Source organism: Xenopus tropicalis, chromosome 5, assembly GCF_000004195.4.
Source record: "Xenopus tropicalis strain Nigerian chromosome 5, UCB_Xtro_10.0, whole genome shotgun sequence".
Lineage (NCBI taxonomy): Eukaryota > Metazoa > Chordata > Amphibia > Anura > Pipidae > Xenopus > Xenopus tropicalis.
Window position 1 is genome coordinate 113734291 of NC_030681.2, and position 21342 is coordinate 113755632.

At 35.7% G+C, this 21342-nt stretch overlaps 1 protein-coding gene across 2 annotated transcripts in view; it reads left to right on the top strand.

The window, feature by feature from the left end:
- The window catches only part of mgam (maltase-glucoamylase), a 106992-nt gene that overhangs the window by 6119 nt on the left and 79531 nt on the right, over nt 1–21342 (top strand). For both annotated transcript variants that reach the window (XM_031902367.1, XM_012963433.3), the window contains exons 2-16: nt 934–1057; nt 4749–4840; nt 6496–6613; nt 6710–6819; nt 7429–7580; nt 8788–8959; nt 10156–10255; nt 11570–11682; nt 12280–12405; nt 13630–13761; nt 14728–14844; nt 15055–15168; nt 16098–16182; nt 16814–16931; nt 19423–19594. In XM_031902367.1, the coding sequence (XP_031758227.1) occupies nt 934–1057; nt 4749–4840; nt 6496–6613; nt 6710–6819; nt 7429–7580; nt 8788–8959; nt 10156–10255; nt 11570–11682; nt 12280–12405; nt 13630–13761; nt 14728–14844; nt 15055–15168; nt 16098–16182; nt 16814–16931; nt 19423–19594 (1845 nt within the window). The remainder of the gene's footprint in view (nt 1–933; nt 1058–4748; nt 4841–6495; nt 6614–6709; nt 6820–7428; nt 7581–8787; nt 8960–10155; nt 10256–11569; nt 11683–12279; nt 12406–13629; nt 13762–14727; nt 14845–15054; nt 15169–16097; nt 16183–16813; nt 16932–19422; nt 19595–21342) is intronic.

Genomic DNA, 21342 nt, shown 5'->3' on the forward strand with positions numbered 1-21342 from the left:
TCTCTGCTACCGCGGGTGACTAATCCCCCGAAAAGCCTTTCCACTGGCAAAAAAGGGAATTGCCAGTGTAAAGGCCTATACATCGCTTTGGCTTTCGAAAGTCATACAAAGTTTCCTCCTGCTGGCAACTTTGCGCGACTTAGGAAAACCAAAGCAATGCGCATCCCTTTTCACTGGTGATTCCCTTTATTGCTAGTGGAGGAGATTAATCACCTGCAGTAGCAGAGATATATCACATGCGACTAATCTCCCCATGGGACATTACCCTTAGGGGCTGATTTACTAACCCACGAATCCGACCCGAATTGGAAAAGTTCCGACTTGAAAACGAACATTTTGCGACTTTTTCGTATTTGTTGCGATTTTTTCGGCTTCTTTACGAATTTTTCGTTACCAATACGATTTTTGTGTAAAAACGCGAGTTTTTCGTAGCCATTACGAAAGTTGCGTAAAAAGTTGCGCATTTTTCGTAGCGTTAAAACTTACGCGAAAAGTTGCGCATTTTTCGTAGCGTTAAAACTTAAAAGGTGCAAAGTTTCGCGTAAGTTTTAACGCTACGAAAAAAGCGCAACTTTTTGCGCAAGTTTTAACGCTACGAAAAATCGCCAGATTTTACGCAACTTTCGGAATGGCTACGAAAAACTCGCGTTTTTACGCAAAAATCGTATTGGTAACGAAAAATTCGTAAAGAAGCCGAAAAAATCGCAAAAAATTCGCAAAAATCGCAAAATACCGATCATTACGGAAAAAACGCAATCGGACTCATTTCGACCCGTTCGTGGGTAAGTAAATCAGCCCCTTAGACTTCAATTTCAAAATGATCAAGATCAGATTTTGGATCCTGTATTGAAAAAATCTCAACATAACAGAAAATACCCTCCTAGACTGATCATTTGTTTGCTCTTTCATGATAATCTTGTTTTTCTTTTTCAGATGGGCAAAAAGCGGAAGTTTAGTTCTCTGGAAATTATCCTCATTGTGCTATTCATTATCATGGCAATCATTGCAGTTGTGCTTGTTGCACTGTTTGCTACAGGACAATCTGGTGTCAGAAATAGTAAGTCAAAAAGGAATATTCCGACTCTCTGTGGCTAAATAATTGCATGTATTATAGTCAAAGGAACTGGAAGCACTAACACAAAGGTAGAAAAAACATGACTGTTGGTAATTCATAACATCCCCCACATCAACGTGTTTCGGTTCTCCTTGAACTGTCTGCTTCCTGATTTAAGGAGTTTACTGGTTTACAAAAAATTATACGTTTCTTACAGAAAGATATTGTTAATGTGACTATGCTAGATTAAAAAAACAAACAAACAAAAAAAAAAAACAACTTTATGGTTAAGTATCCAAAAACAGCAATTCTCCAATACAGAAAGCTGAATAATCAAATTTCAAGGTTCAGAGAAAAAAAATGCTATTTTAGATAGATTTTCTCAAAGTTCAAAAATCTATACTTAGCTTCATGAAAATGGGGCAAATAGAGAACTAGGTGCAACAAGTATTTTGTTGATTCTCTCCATCATCTCTGTGATTTTCACTACATGCGCAAGACTATATAAGACATTTAATCAAATATATTGCATACAAGGAAACATAATATTAATATCGTTTAATAGGAATTTTTTTTAAGGTTCATTTGGTGTTTTTGTTGCAATAAACATGGGAATGTTCCCATTTTTGGGGTGGCAAAAGAAAACAGCAGTTTAAGGGGCAGACTTACTAAGACACGAATGCTCGGAGTGTTCATTCGAACGCTCCGAACATATTTTTGCCGAATTTTTCGATGCTTGCGCAACTTTTTCGATGCCCGTGCGACTTTTTCTTGCGCTTGCGCAAAAAAATCGGAAAGGTTTTCCCACTGTTTACAATCATTCGGTATGAAAATTTCGTGACTTTTAAATTCTTTACTTTTGATATTAAAATGTTGCATACAGGTACAGGTACATGCGATCCGTTATCCAGAAACCCGATTATCTGGAAAGCTCCCATTTATGGGAAGGTCATCATCCATAGACTTCATTTTAATCAAATAATTCAGATTTTTTAAAATAATTTCCTTTTTCTCTCTATTAATAAAACAGTACCTTGTACTGTATATATTAATATAATTAATCTTATTGGAGGCACAACAAGCCTACTGGGTTTTTAAATGTTTAAATGATTTTTCATCGGCTTAAGGTATGGAGATCCAAATAATGGAAAGACCCCTTATCCGGGAAACGCCATTTCCCAAGCATTCTGGATAACAGGTCCCCTACCTGTTTATACTTATAGCATAATGGCAAAGGAAGCCTCCAATATTTACATTGACTCCAGTAGGCCCTGCTGCACTCATCTTCTATTCACCTAGTTTTTAAGTAGAAATGAACATTTTCTATATAGATATATATATATATATTTATCCTGAACAATTAAATTTCTGGGGAACCAGGTGGGAAAGCATGAAACAGCATTTTCACTGGCTGTTCACAGCTGCCAGTGCCAATTACATTAAATCGCTTAATGCCTAAGTACCTAATTAGGAAAGATTGAAAAGTCATAGAATTCTTTTCCCTTTACTCTTCTGTGCTTTTATCAAAACGTACATATAAAAAATACTCCTAATAAAGAGGAATTTACTTTCTTATTAGTTAATATTAGAGAAGTGAATCGGATTGTTTTTCTTGTTCCTGAATTATTTTGTCCCTTTTTTTTACATAACTTGATTCATTACATTCAACAGCTTTACACTTAGGGGAAGATTTACTAATCCACAAACGGACCGAAAGCGTCCGAACGCCTTTTTTTCGTAATGATCGGTATTTTTGCGACTTTTTCGTCGCCGTCTCGACTTTTTCGTATGTCCCGCGATTTTTTCGTCACCGTTACGACTTTATCGTATATTTTCCTCGAATTTTTCGTCGCCGTTGCGAAAAAATCGGATTGGTTTTTCTGCCGTTTACAATTGTTCAATACGAAAAAATCGCGACGGTGACGAAAAAGTTGCGCAAAATACGATAAAGTCGTGACTTTCGTTTCCAATCCGATTTTTTCCCATTCGGGATTCGGATTCGTGGATTAGTAAATGTGCCACCTAGTTTGAAGATTGTTGGATTTTTAACAATTGTTGGATTTTTAAACATTTATAAAAATATATAAATATGAAATGAATATATACAGGTATAGGACCTGTTATCCAGAATAACCTCTGGACCTGGAGTTTTCTGGATAAGGGGTCTTTGTAATGTGGATCTGCATACAAGTGTACTAAAAAGTCATTTAAACGTTAAATAAACCCAATAAGATTGTTTTTCCGCCAATAATGATTAATTATACCTTAGTTGAGGATCAAGTACAAGGTACTGTTTTATTATTTCAGAGAAAAAGGAAATCATTTTTAAAAATTTAAATTATTTGATTATAATGGAGTCTATGGGACTGTAAGTCAGAGCTTTCTGGATAACGGTCCCATACCTGTATACTGTTTGTTGCTTATGCACATAAATGCAGGAGTCATGCATGTCCTAGTGTCTTCAGCATAAATATATTCCAGTCACCACTACCAACAAAGATTAGGCTGATGCCACACCAGGCGTATGGCGTATATTTTCGCCAAGCTGAAAAACGCTTGCTGAAAATATGCGCCATATGCTTCTACCTGTGCCTGCACCAGAATGAATGAAATACACTCGGGTGCAGGCACATGTAGCCGAAATACGCATAAAAACGAGAGACTTTGCATTCACTCGCGTTTTATGCGGCTATCAGCTACATGTGCCTGCACCCGAGCGTATCCCATTCATTCCGGTGCAGGCACAAGTAGGGGCATATGGTACGTATGGCACATATTTTCGGCAAGCGTTTTTCAGCTTGCCGAAAACATATATCATACACCTGGTGTGGCATCAGCCTAAGGATGCATTTTATATATAAACCTTTATATACAGTAATATATATATATATATATATATATATATATATATATATATATATATATAATAGAGTGTTCCACAATCTCAAACTGAAGTGCATTAAAAAATATTTAAACCAAATTTATTGTAAAATTTTCACCACAATAATTATTTGTAGTAAGATATGTAACCAAACATAATTATTTTTAAATTAAGGACAATATTAAGGCAGTAGAATTTGGTCAAGAAAATTGTATTAATAATTTTGTTTTAAAATTATATATACAGTAATTTACATTTCTGTTTGTCCACGGTAGGTTTAAAAAATGTTTTAAACATCATCTCCCTGTTATTTCTTTTTATTGATCTGATTAAGTTAAGAAATTAAAAGCTCTAATTTCTAAACCATCATAGGGCTCATTCACATTTACAAGTGCTGTTGCAGTTTCACACATTTCACCACAGTGGGTTGTAGGTTAAACCCCTTTCATTAGAAGTGCTAGTGTCAAAATGCACTCCTTGCACTTTCACATACCTGTGGTGCTGCTCAGTCCTTTCTGCCTTCTGTTCCAAATTGAACTCTGCTGCCTCTATTGATGCAGAGAAACCATGGAGCTACTGCCACCTCTTAACCAGGCAGTAACTCCAGGGTTCCTGGTGCACTCAAGGTCAATAGGCTCAGCGCACTTGTGCCTAAAGAATTGGGTGCAGATGTTATTTGATTTTTGCGAAATTGTGTTTGATTTGCTGTGAAATGCACGGCAAGTTATGTTTAAATTTGTATAAGTATTAAACAAATGTTGGTGTGTACTTTGTCAGTAAATTGTCATTGAAGCTTATATTTTTATATTCTAGGTTCAGGGGATCCTCCATTTGAGCCCCAATGTCCAAACATAGATTTCATAGATCACAGGATAGACTGTATTCCAGAAGATGTCGCTTCTCAGGTAAACTTAAGTTGCAATAATGCACTATAGTGAAAGCAACAATCTCACCAGAAAGCAAATAAGCAACAAATGTGGAAGGCAAGGGGCGCAAAGGTGCAGATATAAAAAAAAAGTCACCATGAAAATGTACCAGGCAAAATATTTTGCTTATCTCCTCTGCAACCACACTGTCCAAGACAGACTTAAAGTATACTAAGATATCTAGGTACACAAGTGTGTATTCCGTCAGGCACTGGGGCCTTGTTTACACTAATTTTGTATAAACACAAGTTTCACATCCTGTGTCTAGTGTTGAGCGAATCTGTCTCGTTTCGCTTCACCATAAAACGCGCGAAAATTTGAGAAATGGATGAAAATTCGCGAAATGCATTTGCAGTGCAATTTTTTTTTGTCGCTCGCATATTTTTTGTTGCCCTTGTCTATTTTAGTCGCCCGTGTCTATTTTTTTGTCGCCCGCGACTTTTTTTGTCGCGACCGTGCCCAATTTGATGCGCAACAAAAAAAAAATCTGTGCAACTAATTTTTCCGCTTTTAATTTTCACGGAAGTTTAGCGAAATGGTGAAATTCGCTGTGAATCCATGCCTGGCGAAAAAATTCGCTCATCACTACCTGTGTCCTGTAATGTGATTGAGCTATGCCTGTCATGCCTCTACAGAGTAGGTCCTGAAACACAGTGACTCCTCTAGTGTATACATAGAAGAAAAGAACTGATTATGCACATTTGCTTCATCATTGTCTCTGACTCTGATATTTCTATTTTTAATAGAGCCACACATTTAACCAACATCTTTTTACTACTGATATGCTTAAAGCATTTTTTAAGATTAAACTTTACATGTGAAGCAATCAGTTCTTTTTTTTCTTCATGATTGCTGCTATACAATACATGTAGTATGCATATGCCTTCAAATAAGTGCCTTTTGCCCCCCACCCCCCAGTAGTTTTAAAATGTTTTGTTAGGCTACAGGGGGTAGTTCTTAACACTTTACTTGCACAATAACATTTGCATTTTGCAACAGAAATCAAATGAGATAATATTATGAGACAGATCAATAGAGCCAATATAGCATAATTTCTTGTTGGGTTGTGAATAACCAGTGACATAAAATATATAAATATCTGGGTAACTAAAATAATTTAATTTAAACATACACACAGACTTTTCAGTATGTATGATATGTTTACTGTAGTTTGTTCTCTAGATTACAATGAATGAGTTCTTAAGTTATTTATAGATTTATATTTATATCTAATAGTAACACTTTCCACATGATATTTTTATATGTGGTGTGTGGTGATAGAATGGTAGAGTCAGATCATTTTAGACAAGGTCTAAAAGCTCTTTTTTTATACAATATTTTGGCAGCAGTTGTGTTCATGTTCGTTGTTACTGCTATATATCTGTTGCAGAGAAAACTGCTCATCTCTGAATTTAATTCTCACTGCTGCCTTTAAAAATTGTATGACCATAAACAAGGACCTTGGCACTTCTAAAAATTAATTTTCTACTTCTAGTATGATACAGATAGATGCTATGAATTCAGAAATTTTGTTATATCCAGAAATTTAAGATACTTTAATTAGCAATAACTATGTGTAAATAAAATGGCATGAAGATTGTGATGTTGCCATATATCTTTTTCTACCACAACAGGAAATTTGCATACAACGAGGTTGCTGTTGGAGTCCTCATGACGTAATTAATGTTCCATGGTGCTATTTTACAAATGCTCATGGATATGAAGTGAAGGGAAAAAAAAATACTCAAGCAGGTATATTGCCTTACCTTTCTAGTAAACATTTGTTAGGAAAACAGCTTCAGAACATTTCAAAAGCAGACAAATAATGGCTATGTGATATTTATGCAGGATTTGAAGCTAACCTCCAAAGGCTGCCCGCTCCTGCAATTTATGAAAACAACATTGAACAATTACTCCTAGCAGCAGAAATGCAATCCAATAATCGCTTTAGATTCAAGGTTGGTGTTACATTTTTTGGTATTATGTTGATATAAACTAAATTAACTAAAATAAGAAATCTTCATATTTCTCTACTTTATTGCAGTTTTGGATGTCATGCTGAACTCACTTTAGAAGTATAACATTAAAGGGGATGTTCAGACAATAGTCTAAATTTGAAGAGTCCCTGTCAGAAAATTTTTTTTTTGTAATTCATCTTTATTATTTAAAAAGGTTTAGTTTTGAAGCTACAGACCAGGATCAGCACTGCTAAAACTCTCTCTGCTCTTTCTTTGAAAGGGTTCGCTGTCACCAAATTGCATTCTGCCCAAACAGGAAGTTAAAACTGAACTGGTTACTGCACATGCCTACCCTCTCCTATTTGCATTTCATTGATCCAATTGGCTGAATCCTGCCAGCCAGTGGCATCAACAATAAGCAAATGAAGCAGAAGAGGAAAGCCATGTAGTACAGAACAAGTTCAGAATGATTTTTTTTCATTTGTCCTGGTTTTGAAGCTCTTCAAATTCAGACTAGTGTCTGAAGGTGAATATCCCCTTTAATAATAATTTTGAAAGAATATTCACTAACATGAGAAATCCTTATGTTTCAAATCTATTCCAATACAGATTACTGACCCAAAAAGCAAACGATTTGAAGTTCCCCATGAACATATAAAAGAGTTTACAGGTTCAGCTGCATCAAATTTAAATTATGACTACAAGCTGTTGGACAAACCTTTTGGAATCCAAGTGATAAGAAAATCAAATTCCAGAATTCTGTAAGTTAGTTTATTGATGTCATGGAAGCAAGAAACTGTTTTTGCTTGTTATATGACCCTACTAATGCTATTTACATCACTGAATAGAAGCTAGGTAGTTACAGTATATGTTGGGTAACTGTCATTTATAAAGGGGGGCTGGTATTTTTGATAACAAACTCTGTGTGCTTTATTTATAGGTGCATCAATAAAGTTAATTATAGCTGTATATCAGAAAGGCATTTGCTGATACATGCTGATAACCTCTCATAAATTTTCAGAAAGTATACACTATAGGACCAGAATTATCTGGACACATTTTTAGCCCAAAGTACCCAGACAATTCAACTTAAATGACATGTCCTTAGTTGGAACAGAGCTCCAAACCCTCTCAAGAAGTGATGTTAGCATAAAAACTATTCATAGGCAGTGTTTGTATGGGTGACAGATGCAAACAGCCCATGTGTAATGCCAAGGTCACTGCCATTGGCCTCTGGAGCAATGTAAATGTGTCTTCTGGAGTAATAAATGGCATTTCACCATATGACAGTCTGATGGAATGCATTTTTTAAGAGTTGAATTGCATGTTAAAGAAGCAGTGCCCTTGTGTCTAACAAGATCAATTTTGTGGTTTCTGATGTAAAAATATATATATACTTCCCATTATAAAGCACTTTCTGCAGTATTAAAGAAGGAAAAATAAAAATCACTGGGGGATTCCAAATTTTACGCACCCCCCAGGGATTGTAATCACTTACCTTTTACCCCGGGCTGGTGCTCCTGTTAGGAGAAAACCACACAAGCCCAAGGTACCTGCAAGGGAGCGATCCTCTTCCTTTGTCTTTGCACTACTTCTGCATGTGCAGTCAAGTGAAATGCAGAACTTTAACATGAAACTTGGTATACTGTGCATGCACCGACCCTGGGATTCAGAAGAATGAAGAGAAACAGGTGAGGATCGCTCCCTCACAGCTACCTCAGGCTGGCACAGTTTTATCCTAACAGGAGCACCAGCCCAAGGGTAAAAGGTAAGCACTGGGAATGGGTGGCCTAAAATTTGGCAACTCCCCCCCCCCCCCCAGGGATTTTTATCTTTCCTTCTCCTGTAAAGTGTTTTAAGTCCTCCAAGGGCTTCAAAGCTCCCATTATTCTGTAGTATTATGGCTAGAAATTGTAAACACTTTAAATAAATACACCTTTATTTACTTTTTATGTTGTGTTTTACCAGGTTTGATTCTACGATTGGGCCACTTCTGTATGCTGACCAAGTTTTACAGCTCTCCATTAAATTACCAAGTTCTAACATCTATGGCTTGGGGGAACATGTTCACAGACAATATAAACATGATACCTATTGGAAGAAATGGGCTATATTTACAAGAGATGAGTTTCCCAATGGTGTTAGTACTTGTTTTTATAATCCCTTACTAAATGATTACATGCTCATTACAGTGTCTCGGTTTTGTATATAACAATCTTGAAGTTTGTAATTACTAGCAAAGGAATGTATCTAAGCTACTTAGCCTTCAAATGAATAGCTTTCAATAAATAATTAATATAAATTATAGTATAAGCAAAAGTGGGGCTTACTCTAAACTTCTCTGTTAGAGAATAAATAGTATTTTTCCATTTGCTAAATGTTGTATAGAACAAATGCTATCTATATTGCTAGAAAATCCATGTAGCTCAATTAAGTAGTATATTACAGCTTGCCAAACATTGCAGAACTTGGGAAAATCAATGTATGTGTTATGAAAGTTGCTTCCTTTTGTTTTAAGCAATGCTGAGCTTATCACTGGTTAACAAATCATGACATATAATAATTCATTTGTAAAAGAATAACAAGAATATAGAAGATTATAATGCCTTTTTAATAGACCAATATATAAAAGAAGCAATATTTCCAAAGCATACATTTTCAAAGATACCTGGGTTCTTTCAGCAGGTCTATAATGTAGAATATGGTAAGCAATGCCATACTTCCCCTTTGCAATGAATAATGTGCTACGTTCACCAACATAGTCTGTTTTATCTGTCCATGGTTAATACAGAATAAAAATCTAAATGCAAAATGCTACATTATCCTACTACATTCATTAAAGTTTACTATATTAAAGCCACAGCATTGCTCTAGTTTTTACTCACATATATTGCAGAAAGTACTGTACTGTATGGTATGTACAGTTTAGAATGTTCATTAGGCACAACTTCTTACAAAAGTTCAATATAAATACTTTACAATGTATATCGAGTTAGCTATAAATGTCAACTTTGTTTTAGTTCATTTACAAATCAACTCCACCTCACCCAATTAAACTTTTTTTTATATAAACGAGTTAAAAATTCCCATTGGTTTTAATGTTACTTGTATTGAAATCAAAGATTCTCTATTTTGTTCTTTGGTTCTTTATCTTAAAACAATGTAACAGAAGCCAGCTGATCAACGGGCCCCTTTAATTAGCAACAGTAATTTATAGAAAGTGAAGTACTTTAGTAAAAATAGCATGTATTTGTGTATTGATAGCCTTTATTGTTAAAAGGTTGACATAGTTAAGAGTATTAAAAGGATTTAGCTTGATCTATTTTTTTTCCCCAGGATGGAAATAACTTATATGGTGCACATACATTTTTTTTGTGTTTGGAAGATACAGATGGATCTTCTTTTGGAGTTTTCTTAATGAACAGCAATGCTATGGGTAAGTAGTTAACCACCTTACTTGGGGAAAAATGTCTTCTATTATATAATAATCATGTTGTTAATTACCAAGTAAGATTAGGTTGATGTGGACATTGAGTTTAGGCCCATACACAAAAGGATTTAAACAGTTCTGTTATTATATGATATGTATGATATAATGGAAGCCCAGTGATGGTCAGATGACAACTAAGATATAATTGATCCTTATTGGAGGCAAAAACAATCCTCTTGCATTTATTAAAAGATTTTTTTGGTAGACTTAAAGCACACGTCAACCCCAAAAGAAAACATTATTTCAAGCAACTTTCCAATGTGAATCTATTGGAAATTTTTGGTGCTTTAAAAATATCTGTAAAATGTAATCGCTACTAAAAGCAGCATTTGCTGAACTCCTGGTTGTTTCTTTTTAAACAATGTTGCAAATGCCAGTCTCCTCCAGCAAGGCAGGTCTGTCAATCTGCTGGTTTGTGTTACATTGTTTCAAAAGCCAGAGCCCCCAGGCCAGGGGATAGAAAAGGACTACTTTTATATATACAAATTTGTAATAAATGTATTTTGTAAAGTTGCTTAGAATTATATATTTTTTTTATTAGGCACAAATTATATTTTGGGTTGACTTTTCCTTTTAAGTATGGAGATCCAAATTATAGAATGACCCCTTATCGGAAAACTCCAGTTCCGGAGAATTCTGGATAACAGGTTCTATACCTATAAAGTTAAATATTAATTCTAAATACATTTTTGTTGTATGTTTTTGGCAGCTATGATGGGATTGAGCATAGGGATAATTATTGGAATAATGATTCTTTTCACAAGAAGCAGAAAAAATATGATGCAATGGGCATGGCAGATGAAAGAGACTTGATGCCAACTGCACAATTATTTAGACTTAATTTAGCAACATTTCTTAATTGTCTTCCCCAAACTATAAAACAGAGGCAAAAGAAGACCAAACCTACTAAAATTTTGGAAAACATAAAGAAGAATAGAAGTGTTGCATATGTTGGAAGGGAAGAGGTGGGAGGGGGGGGGTTTCTTTATATTTTGGGAATTCAGGGTTAATTTGCATTTGCATTCATTAGTATAAGGTTAATTTAAATGACTTACAAAAATATATTAAATATTTTTGTTAACATGTCAAGTTAGAAAGGCTGTGAGTAGCTTTTTGGTTTTCTTGTAGTTATATGTGGATCTTAATGTTTGTATTTTTTTAAACACTTGGGTTAAGGTGCAAATTGTTGACATTTGTTTGAGATTCTGTGTGATATTAATTATCAGTGCCACCCATTCTATGATTTTATGCCCTTCGCAGAAGTAACAATTCAGCCTGCACCAGCCATTACATACCGAACTATTGGAGGTATCCTCGATTTCTACGTCTTTGTAGGCAACAGTCCAGAGCAAGTAGTAATGGAATACTTAGAGGTAACCATAACATCCTCTACATTGTAGTGAGAAATTATTGATCTCACAAATATATCCTAATGTTTGAAACAAACATACTGTAATTTATAAAAGGGTACCTAACATGGGTACAAAAATGTAGTAGATCAAACAAAATAATGTGACATGCTCTAGATGGATAAGAATTTGTTTACTAATTCATTTGCCATAACAACATTTACCACAACATGGTATATTCTTTTTTCCATGCTCTGCTAAAGTGTGTTGTATGTACAAATGCACTTAAGATAAACTTAAATTTTACATAACTGTTGGTCACTTCCCACTAACAATGGTGGCAAGGACTACAGATATTGGAAACTGTGCCCAAATGTGCAATAGTGTTGGTTTTTAATTTATAATTGTGGGCTCCACGTTACTTGCAGTTCTTCAGTTTGCTGATAATATAAAGGCAGTAGACAATGGTGATCCATATGTCTTTTTATATTTTTTTACAGAAACTATTGTTTTGTATGCAATAGGCATTATTTCAGAATTGTTTGAAGGCAAACTTCTTGTTATTAAATCCTTCTTCAAACATAATACATCCTAAAAGTCATTATTTATTTCTCTCATTAGCTTATTGGAAGACCTTACATGCCTGCATATTGGACACTTGGCTTTCATTTGAGTCGCTGGGGCTACTCATCTCTTGATGAAGTAAAACAAGTGGTGGAAAGAAACAGAGCCATTGGAATACCATATGTAAGATTTGTTTATCTAATGTTGACATATATACATCTTTAAAAAAGCAGTAAAAGCACATCAATATATTTCCAGTTAGCATTTATAAGATTTTAGACAGGTAATAGGTGGCACAATAGTCTTCCATTTATCTGTTAACAAACAAAATTCAATTTTCTTGCATCCAGCAGTTCAACACGGCTGAAAACTACATACAGTAATTAGCTGGACTTACCTATATTATCTAGCTGTGTCAGATTACTTAGGGTCAGATGTCTAAACATGCAAACTGAAAGTCAAAAATGGTTAAACAATGTAGAATTTGTCTGTGTAAAAAAAGTGTGTACACCATAGTTGAACTACAAGTTATTAATTTTACTAATGGGAAAAAAAGAATCTAATTAAAAACTTTAGCTAGAAACTTTACTTTGTAAAATTGTGGAACCTACACAAGTCAAATAGTTAATAGGTGGCACCACAGTACTCATTATTTATGGAATCATCATGAAATCTTCCATTCTTATAATAACTAACAATATTACATTTCCTGTAGTTCAACATGACTGAAAACTACATACAATATTTAGCTGCTTACTGGAGTAAGATACATCACCTAAGGCTATGTCAGATTACCCATGAATACCCATAGACTTCAAAGGTGCAAACAAAAGCTGTGCAGAATGGAAAATGTTGCTGCAAAACACCCCCCATTGGCTTCAATGTATTTTGAAAATTTTCACTGTTTCATAAATTTTCCTGCAAAAAGAAATTGGACAAATTCGCCCATTACTACTTAGAAGCATATTTCTAAACATATTAAATGTCATAAACAGTTATATGATGCAAAATGTGTCTGTGTAAAAAAGTGTGTACACCACAGTTAAACCAGACTTTAGTCATTTTATTAATGGAAACAAAAAGCATAAAATGGAAAAACCTGGCTAGAAACATCACTTAGTAACACTTTGGAACCTACACAAGTTTCTTATGAAGTTTTACTACGTACAATGTTTTCTATACAGAGTTTTTTAACCTACAGAGTCTTTCATACTCAAATATCTACCCATTGCTACACCCTCCATATGCAGGGATATAACATGGAGATAACCATTTTTTGTAATACTGGCCTTATGGGAGTTGCAAAGCCTAAAAATAGGGCAGAAGAAAAGAGAAAGGGAAGGGTTGGTTTTATCACTGCATAATAATGTGTTTGCGTTACCACTAAATTATTACTCTTTTCTTTAGGATGTTCAGTTTACTGACATTGATTATATGGAAGAAAAGAAAGATTTTACATACGACAAGGTCAAGTTTAAGGATCTTCCCTCATTTGCCGAAGATTTGCATGCCCATGGGCAGAGATACATCATCATACTGGTAAATTATTATTCTCTTAAGGAGGCATTTACTATTGCTCGATTTTTTTGGTTCAGTATTTTTTGTTGCCGAAAACCTGATTTTTTAGCGGAAAGAAAACATTTTTTTTATGATTTATTATGGGACAAAACCATGACATCTGAATTAAAAAATAAAAAGTCAATGGCAGGTGTCCCTTTTACAATTGGAATATCTTTCTTTGCTTTGTGGTTTTAGAGGTTGTCGGGGTTTTATGACACTGTCTTTTGTCCGTCAAAGAAGACATGGTTTTCATGCAACAATTGAAAAAGTTGTGGTTTTCCCATTTTGTTCATGCTTTTACAATTCTGATTTTTTTTATAAATGACTGCCATTGGTGGAAATGAATTTAATTGTAGATTTAAAAAAATATAAAACCATAAAAATCCGAATGTTAATAAATACCTCCCTTAGTGTCTAAAAAAATAATCATAATAATAATAACGTCTAGGGTGATATGTTATTGATTATTCTACACTAAAAAATTGTGTTTTTATTCAAATTTTATTTTATAAAATTCGCTTAAAACCACACATAGTAACTATTTATAGCGCTACAAGAAAATAATAATATAATTCACAGCTGCTCTGGTTGTGGAGACTTGAATCCTGAAGTACTTAGCTTGTTGAAACCATTACATTTTATCATTGGTTTAAACCCCAGCCTATAAAGTATTTCAGAATAGTGTAAAATCAACTGCAGAAGATGCAGAATAAACGTTAAGGGGCCCATTTATCAACATTGTGATTACAGTGGTTTTAATGATACCATGAAAATGCTAAGTAATTCATTATTAGCCTGTAGGTTTAATTGTAAACTTTCAAACTTTCAAACTTTCAACCTTCAAATGTTACCTTTTTGGGTTTTGTTTTTAGTTTTGAAACAGCACAGTTGCACTGGAAAATCAGAAATTGATAATATTATTAAAGTATAAAATACCTCTTACAGGATCCTGCTATTGCCAATACTCCACTTATTGATGGACCTTATTTAGCCTATGAGCGAGGAACTAATCTAGGTGTGTGGGTTAATGAGTCAGATGGAGTAACACCACTTGTTGGAAAAGTAAGTAACTAATATAAGATTTTATTTAAATAATGTAATGGAGTATTTTCTAATCAAATTCAGTGATGCTATGATTAGTTATGGTTAGTGGATGATAATTGTAAACATTTTTTTGATAAAGTTACCTTTTACTTAGTGTAGTGGGCATACTTGGTATTGTATATATATATATATATCTTATCTTGACTTCTTATTCAATTTTCTGTTTAGGTTTGGCCTGGAGATACAGTATATCCTGATTATACTAATGAGGCCTGCACAAAATGGTGGGTGCAAGAATGTCTTGAATTCTACAAACAGGTGCCATATGATGGAATTTGGATTGTAAGTAGTCTAGTTTATTAACATATTATGCTTGACTGAATAAGCAGTGAGTACATGCAGACTGTGAAAAATTAAGATGCAATATAGGAATGATATACACTATTTTTATAAGAAAAAAACATTTGTACAGTGGGGCAGGACAGCTTCAATAATGTCTTCGAACATTTAAAAGCACAACTTTATCCATTCATATACCTCAGAAATTAGGAGTATTTTTTTGTCTCCACTCCCCAACTATATCTGTGGTTCTTACAAATTAGAATTTTTCATGTTAACCATGCCCTCAGCATCTGGCCTTAGTGTACATTTCTTGCAAACCATATCTCAGTATTTTCAATTTGTTCTATTCATTGACTAAATTATTCAGCAAATACCTAGATTCTTTGAATTTGCAAGTATACATTTCCATAATTATATTTTGCAAAAATTTTACCCAAAAGTTCAGGCTGTCAGGGAAAATGAGCCATATGAAAGTTGGTCATATTGTGCATTGCATTGTGCCTGTTATAGACAATACACTAAAAAAAACAGTGAGAGAAAAATAAATATACTAATGCCTATGGTTAAAGGGCAGTGACAAAATGAGGGTATGAGCAAGGAACAGATACAACAGGAAAGTGTAAATTGGGTCTCTATATTTACCATACTGTATGTCTCATTTACTCTCCCTCTCGTGAGCAGGGCCCAACCTCTACTGTTTCTTAACAGTATCCAATTGTAACACTGAATCATTTTTGGAAAAATGTTTGTCTGTATATGTTAATTATTTGGTCTTGTATTTCTATCCCTTTGCATTGTAAAGTGCTGTGTGAAATGATTGTAAAGCGCACTTTAAATAATGTTAACAATAGATAGTAATATCAGCATCTGTAAAGGTTACACTGGCATATTTAATCTGAAGTTTACCGTTCCCCATCTTCTTTATGCAGGATATGAATGAAGTGTCTAACTTTGTGAGAGGCTCAAACAAAGGATGTGCTAGTAATAAGCTAAACTATCCTCCATACACACCAAGTAAGATAATGCACAAAATAAAATGCTTAAAGAGCTGTAACGCTTTAAGTATATATAGGTTGGGAATTAGATTCTAATTACAGTACCTGTGAGATGTTTTAACCGAATATTAATGCTTTAGACACATCTGTTCTCCATAGCTATTTTGCGCTCTGATAGCTCGCTGTTACATCTTTGGAGTTTTTTTTTTTTGTTAGCCTTATATTTTTGTGTTTATGTGTATTTTGTCTAAAAAACCTATCAGCAAATTTTCTTCTTGTTATTTTTTTGAGGCAGTAGTTCAGCAATTTCCTTTCCTTTCATTCTATTATTTATTCTCTCTGTCTAACAAACCAGATTACAACGGGGCACTAATTACCAATCCACTATGTTTCCAAAATGTTTTTAACAGTGGTTGTAAAGGTTAATGGCAGAGTTTGTCTGCTATTTGACTTATTGATTACCATGAACTGCGGTGTTCATTAAAATAGCTTAAGTGAAATGAGCATGGAAATATGTCAAAGCATTAACACATTTGCAAGTCAGTCTTTTAACAACCGGATCTTTATTCCACCAATCCAAATGTACCCGTGTTGCAGAAAGTTTTATAAAAAAAATTGCGATGCATTTATATTTTTTCATATTCTCCAAGGAATTAAGGATAACGTGATGTATTCCAAGACTTTATGCATGGACGCAAAACAGGCCTGGGGATTACATTATGATGTTCACAACTTATATGGATATTCAATGGCTTTATCTACTGAAGAGTAAGACCAGTATTTGTATTTTTACAAGCAAATAAAGTAGATTATTAAGTCTAGTTAGATCTGCTGAGCATTATTACCAAATAAAAAGGGATCCAGAAGAGCAAATAATAGACCAAGCCACACTGACTATCTTACTTTATGTCCAGAAAGATTGTCTTAACAATTAGGGGGTTTATAAACAGTCAAGTTTGATTTTTTAATTAAGTTTTTTTGCACTTAAAAAACTCGAATTTGAGTTATGGCTCAAAAACTTGAATGTCTGGTATTTATTAAGTGCAAAAAACCCAAAGACTGGAATGTAAAAATTCACTATGTAAAAGCTTGCAAGTTTCTATAGAAGTCAATAGGAGTTGTCATACGCAAAGTCAAGCCATATTTTCAAACCTGAATTTTTCTAAATATTCATGTTTTTTATACAAACGAGTTTTCCTTATGAAAAAATAAGCGACCAATTGATATTGGTTGATATCTTTGCAAAGAGAAGGATTGACTTACAGTCAAAGGTGCTTTGACATCCATTGCTTTGACACTGCCCGTTCCATAACCCCTAAGAAAAATGCTAAAATCAAAATACTCAATTTGAGCAGTCAAAAAGTTTTAATGCATTACCATTTAGCTATTCATTAAGCAACTCATATCTCATCAAATGCCACTAAAGGAGGGGTCCTTAAACTTTTTAAACAGGGGGCCAGTTCATGGTCCCTCAGACTGTTGAGGGGACCGGACTATAGTCCTCAAACTACACCCCCCCGTGTCCTCAAACTACGGCCACTCTTGCTGCCTGCTCCCCGCTCCCTGCTGCGGGGTCAAACTACGGCCTACTCATGCATCCTCCCTCTCCCAGCTCCCCGGCTCTCTGCTCCATCCCCCCTCTCCCAGCTCCCCTGCTCCCAGCTCCGTCCTTAGGGATGAAGCAAACATCGCCAGAAATGTTCGCGGACCCGTTCGCGGACTTTCGGCAAAACTCGCGAATATTCGCGAACTTTGCTAACCCCATAGACTTCAATGGGAAGGCGAACTTTAAAACCTAGAAAAGCCATTTCTGGACAGAAAACTGATTTTAAAGTTGTTTAAAGGGTGCCACGACCTGGACAGTGGCATGCAGGAGGGGGATCAAGCAAAAAATTCTCTGAAAAATACGCCCAAAAAAAAACGCCAAAAAAAAAAACGCCAAAAAACAACGCCAAAAAAACGCCAAAAAATAACTAAAGGAAAAAAAAAAAAAACGCCAAAAAATAACGCCAAAAAAAACCCGCGGCGAACCCAAAATGGCGAACATCGCCAAAAGTCCGCGAATTTGCGCGAACGCGAACAACCGATGTTCGCGCGAATTAGTTCGCCGGCGAACAGTTCGCTACATCTCTATCCGTCCTCCCTCTCCCAGCTCCCCCGCTCCCCTCTGCATCCTTCTGCTCCATCCTCCCTCTCCCTGCTGCAACCTTCCGCTCCCCACTCTGTCCTCTCTCCCAGCTACCCTGCTCCGCACTGCATCCTCCCACTCCCAACTCAGTCCTCCCTCTCCCAGCTCCCCAACTCCCCCGCTTCCAGGGGTGGGGATGCAGTGGGGGCTGGGTAAATTAATCTGGAGGGGGCCATAGTTTAAGGATCCCTGCACTAAGGTCTAAAGGTGGCCATACACGAGCAGATCTTCCCCCGATATCCCCACCTACGGGTGGGCGATATCGGGGACCATTTAGGTAAAAAAAATAATAATCCGATCGTTTGGCCCTGGGGCCAGACGATCGGATTATGTGGGCGGCAATGGGGCAGTCGGATCGGGGACCGCATCAATGAGCCGATGCGGTCCCCGATCCGACCAGATTTTCTAACCTGGCCGATCGAGATCTGGCCAATTTCAGGCCAGATATCGGTCGGCCAGGCCGATCTGCTCTCCCCATACACGGGCCGATTAGCTGCCGAATCGGTCCAAGGGACCGATATCGGCAGCTATAGTCGGCCCGTGTATGGCCACCTTTAGGCACAAGGGAAACTGCTTGTATATGTATTGGCACCTAAAACAGTGTCAACGAACTCTCTCCCATACAATTACTGTTTTTATTTCAGAAAACAACTGATAATATTTTGTATCTCATGATACAAATATGAGAAAGGGTTTCCATTAAATAACACGTGCTTATTTGTCAACAAGACATTCCATTTATCAAAGCTAAAAAATACATTTGTAAATAAAAAGTTAATAAGATGATATAACATTATTATTATTATAATATAATTGTAAACAGAAATAGCAACTTGGAATGATATTGACACAGAGGTGTCTCATTCTAACAGAAAATATACGCAGTTTGCTTTTACAGCTATATATTCTTGGATCAGTAATTTTATTACAATGTATACTTTTGAATTCTCAGAATTCTTGCTGCCCTGGTAGCTTTTTAAATGTATCTAAGATGAAGCATCATTACTGCATAAACATAATTAGGAAACAGTTACAAAAACCTACATATATCTAATGGATTTTCATTTTCAGAGCCATCAAAGCTGTTTTCCCTGGAAAAAGAAGCATCATTTTTTCTCGGTCGACTTTTGCTGGAGCAGGCAAATACTCAGGACATTGGCTTGGAGATAATGCTGCCAACTGGAATGATATTAAATGGGCTATACCAGGAATGTTTGAGTTCAGCCTTTTTGGAATACCTTATGTAAGCATATTACATAAATAAGATGGCAAAACAAATGATAATCTATGGGAATTAGAACTAAATTGTGTTTATATCTGTAGAGCAGCATGATCTAGTTTTACTGCCAAGTGGATTTGTCTTTCACAAGCAAAACTGGGAAGAAAACTATAGTTAAATATTTTATTGTTGCATTTCTACTAGAAAAAGACATGGCAATAATAATGCCAGACCAAAAACATCAGACATCAATATATTATTCATGCCAGTAGAGCTTCAGGTAGGACTATGAGACATGGGGGGTTAGACTAATACAGTGCTCCCTGAAACAATAGTGATGATCAGTATACTCTTGTAGCAACACAGAAATGCTTCTCTTTAAAGGAACAGTGTGTTTGCTTCAGAAACACTACTATAGTTTATATAAATAAGCTGCTGTGTAGCCATGAGGGCAGCCATTCAAAAGGAGAAGAGGCACAGGTTACATAGCCAATAACAGATAAATTCTGTAAAATACAATGGCGTTTTATCTGTTATCGGTATGCGCCTGCTTTTTTTCCAGCATGAACGGCAAACACTCTTCCTATGGCAGACACTGCTGTGGAAATGTGGTACCACTCAGAAATGATGAAGAGAGCATTTCTGAACAATGCCTGCTGATCACAGCCAGTATCTGGAATCGGCAAAGGGCTACCCATTCTTCAAAACAGGTAGCCATGACAAGCAATTAAAACAACTCAAAGGGCTATGACACATGGTGCTACTTGTTGTGGCTACAAAATGCCAGAAAATACCCTGCCATGAGCAATACTAAGAATTGTCTCTGCTAAAACATAGGTAAAGACACCTATCAGTATTATCTATTTTGTAGCCACAACAAGTAGCTGCCTGCAAGTAGATTTGTGTGTCATTGCCCTAAATGCATTCAACATAAATATTTTATGTCAACATAAAAAGGTAGCTAATAGTCCGTGATGGATAAAACAAAACAATGTTCAAAACTGAGAAAAATTATCGAAATGCAAAAAATGACATGCGGCAAACAAAGTTGTCGTGCACGTAAAAAAAATGTTGCCCGCATCAAAAAAATGACCCAAGTGACAATTTTTAGTTTTTTTGCCATGCTCATCAATTTTTTTTTTTTCACTGCAAATTTTTGTGCCTGGCAAAAAATGTCACTCATCACTAATCCATACCTGATTAAAGGACACCATGACCACTCCAGCGTACTGAGTATAACCCAAACCCTCCTTCAATTTGTTCCATTAAATAATGATGAATTCTGGGACTTGAAGTCTCTGCTTACCTAAGTGGGTTGTGCACAGACTCTCTAGGGTAGGGGTCCCCAAACTTTCTTACTTGTGAGCCACAGTCAAATGTAAAAAGACTTGGAGAGCAACAATAGCAACATAAATGTTAATGGAGGTGCCAAATAAGGGCTAAGATTGGCTATTAGGCAGCCTCTATGCTCAGCTTACAGGGGCTTTATTTGGTAGTAAGTCTTGTTTTATTCAACCTAATCTTGCCACCAAGTCTGGAATTCAAAAATAATTACCTGGTTTGGGGGCACTAAGAGCAACATCCAAGGGGTCGGTGAGCAACATGTTGCTCACAAGCCACTGGTTGGGGATCACTGCTCTAGGGGGTCCAGGGGTCCCTAACCTTTTTTTACATGCGTGACACTATCAAATATGAAAAAAAAAAGTAAGGGAGCATCACAAGCTTTTGGTAGCCCCTATGTCGACTGGCAGCCTACAGGAGGCTCTCTTTGA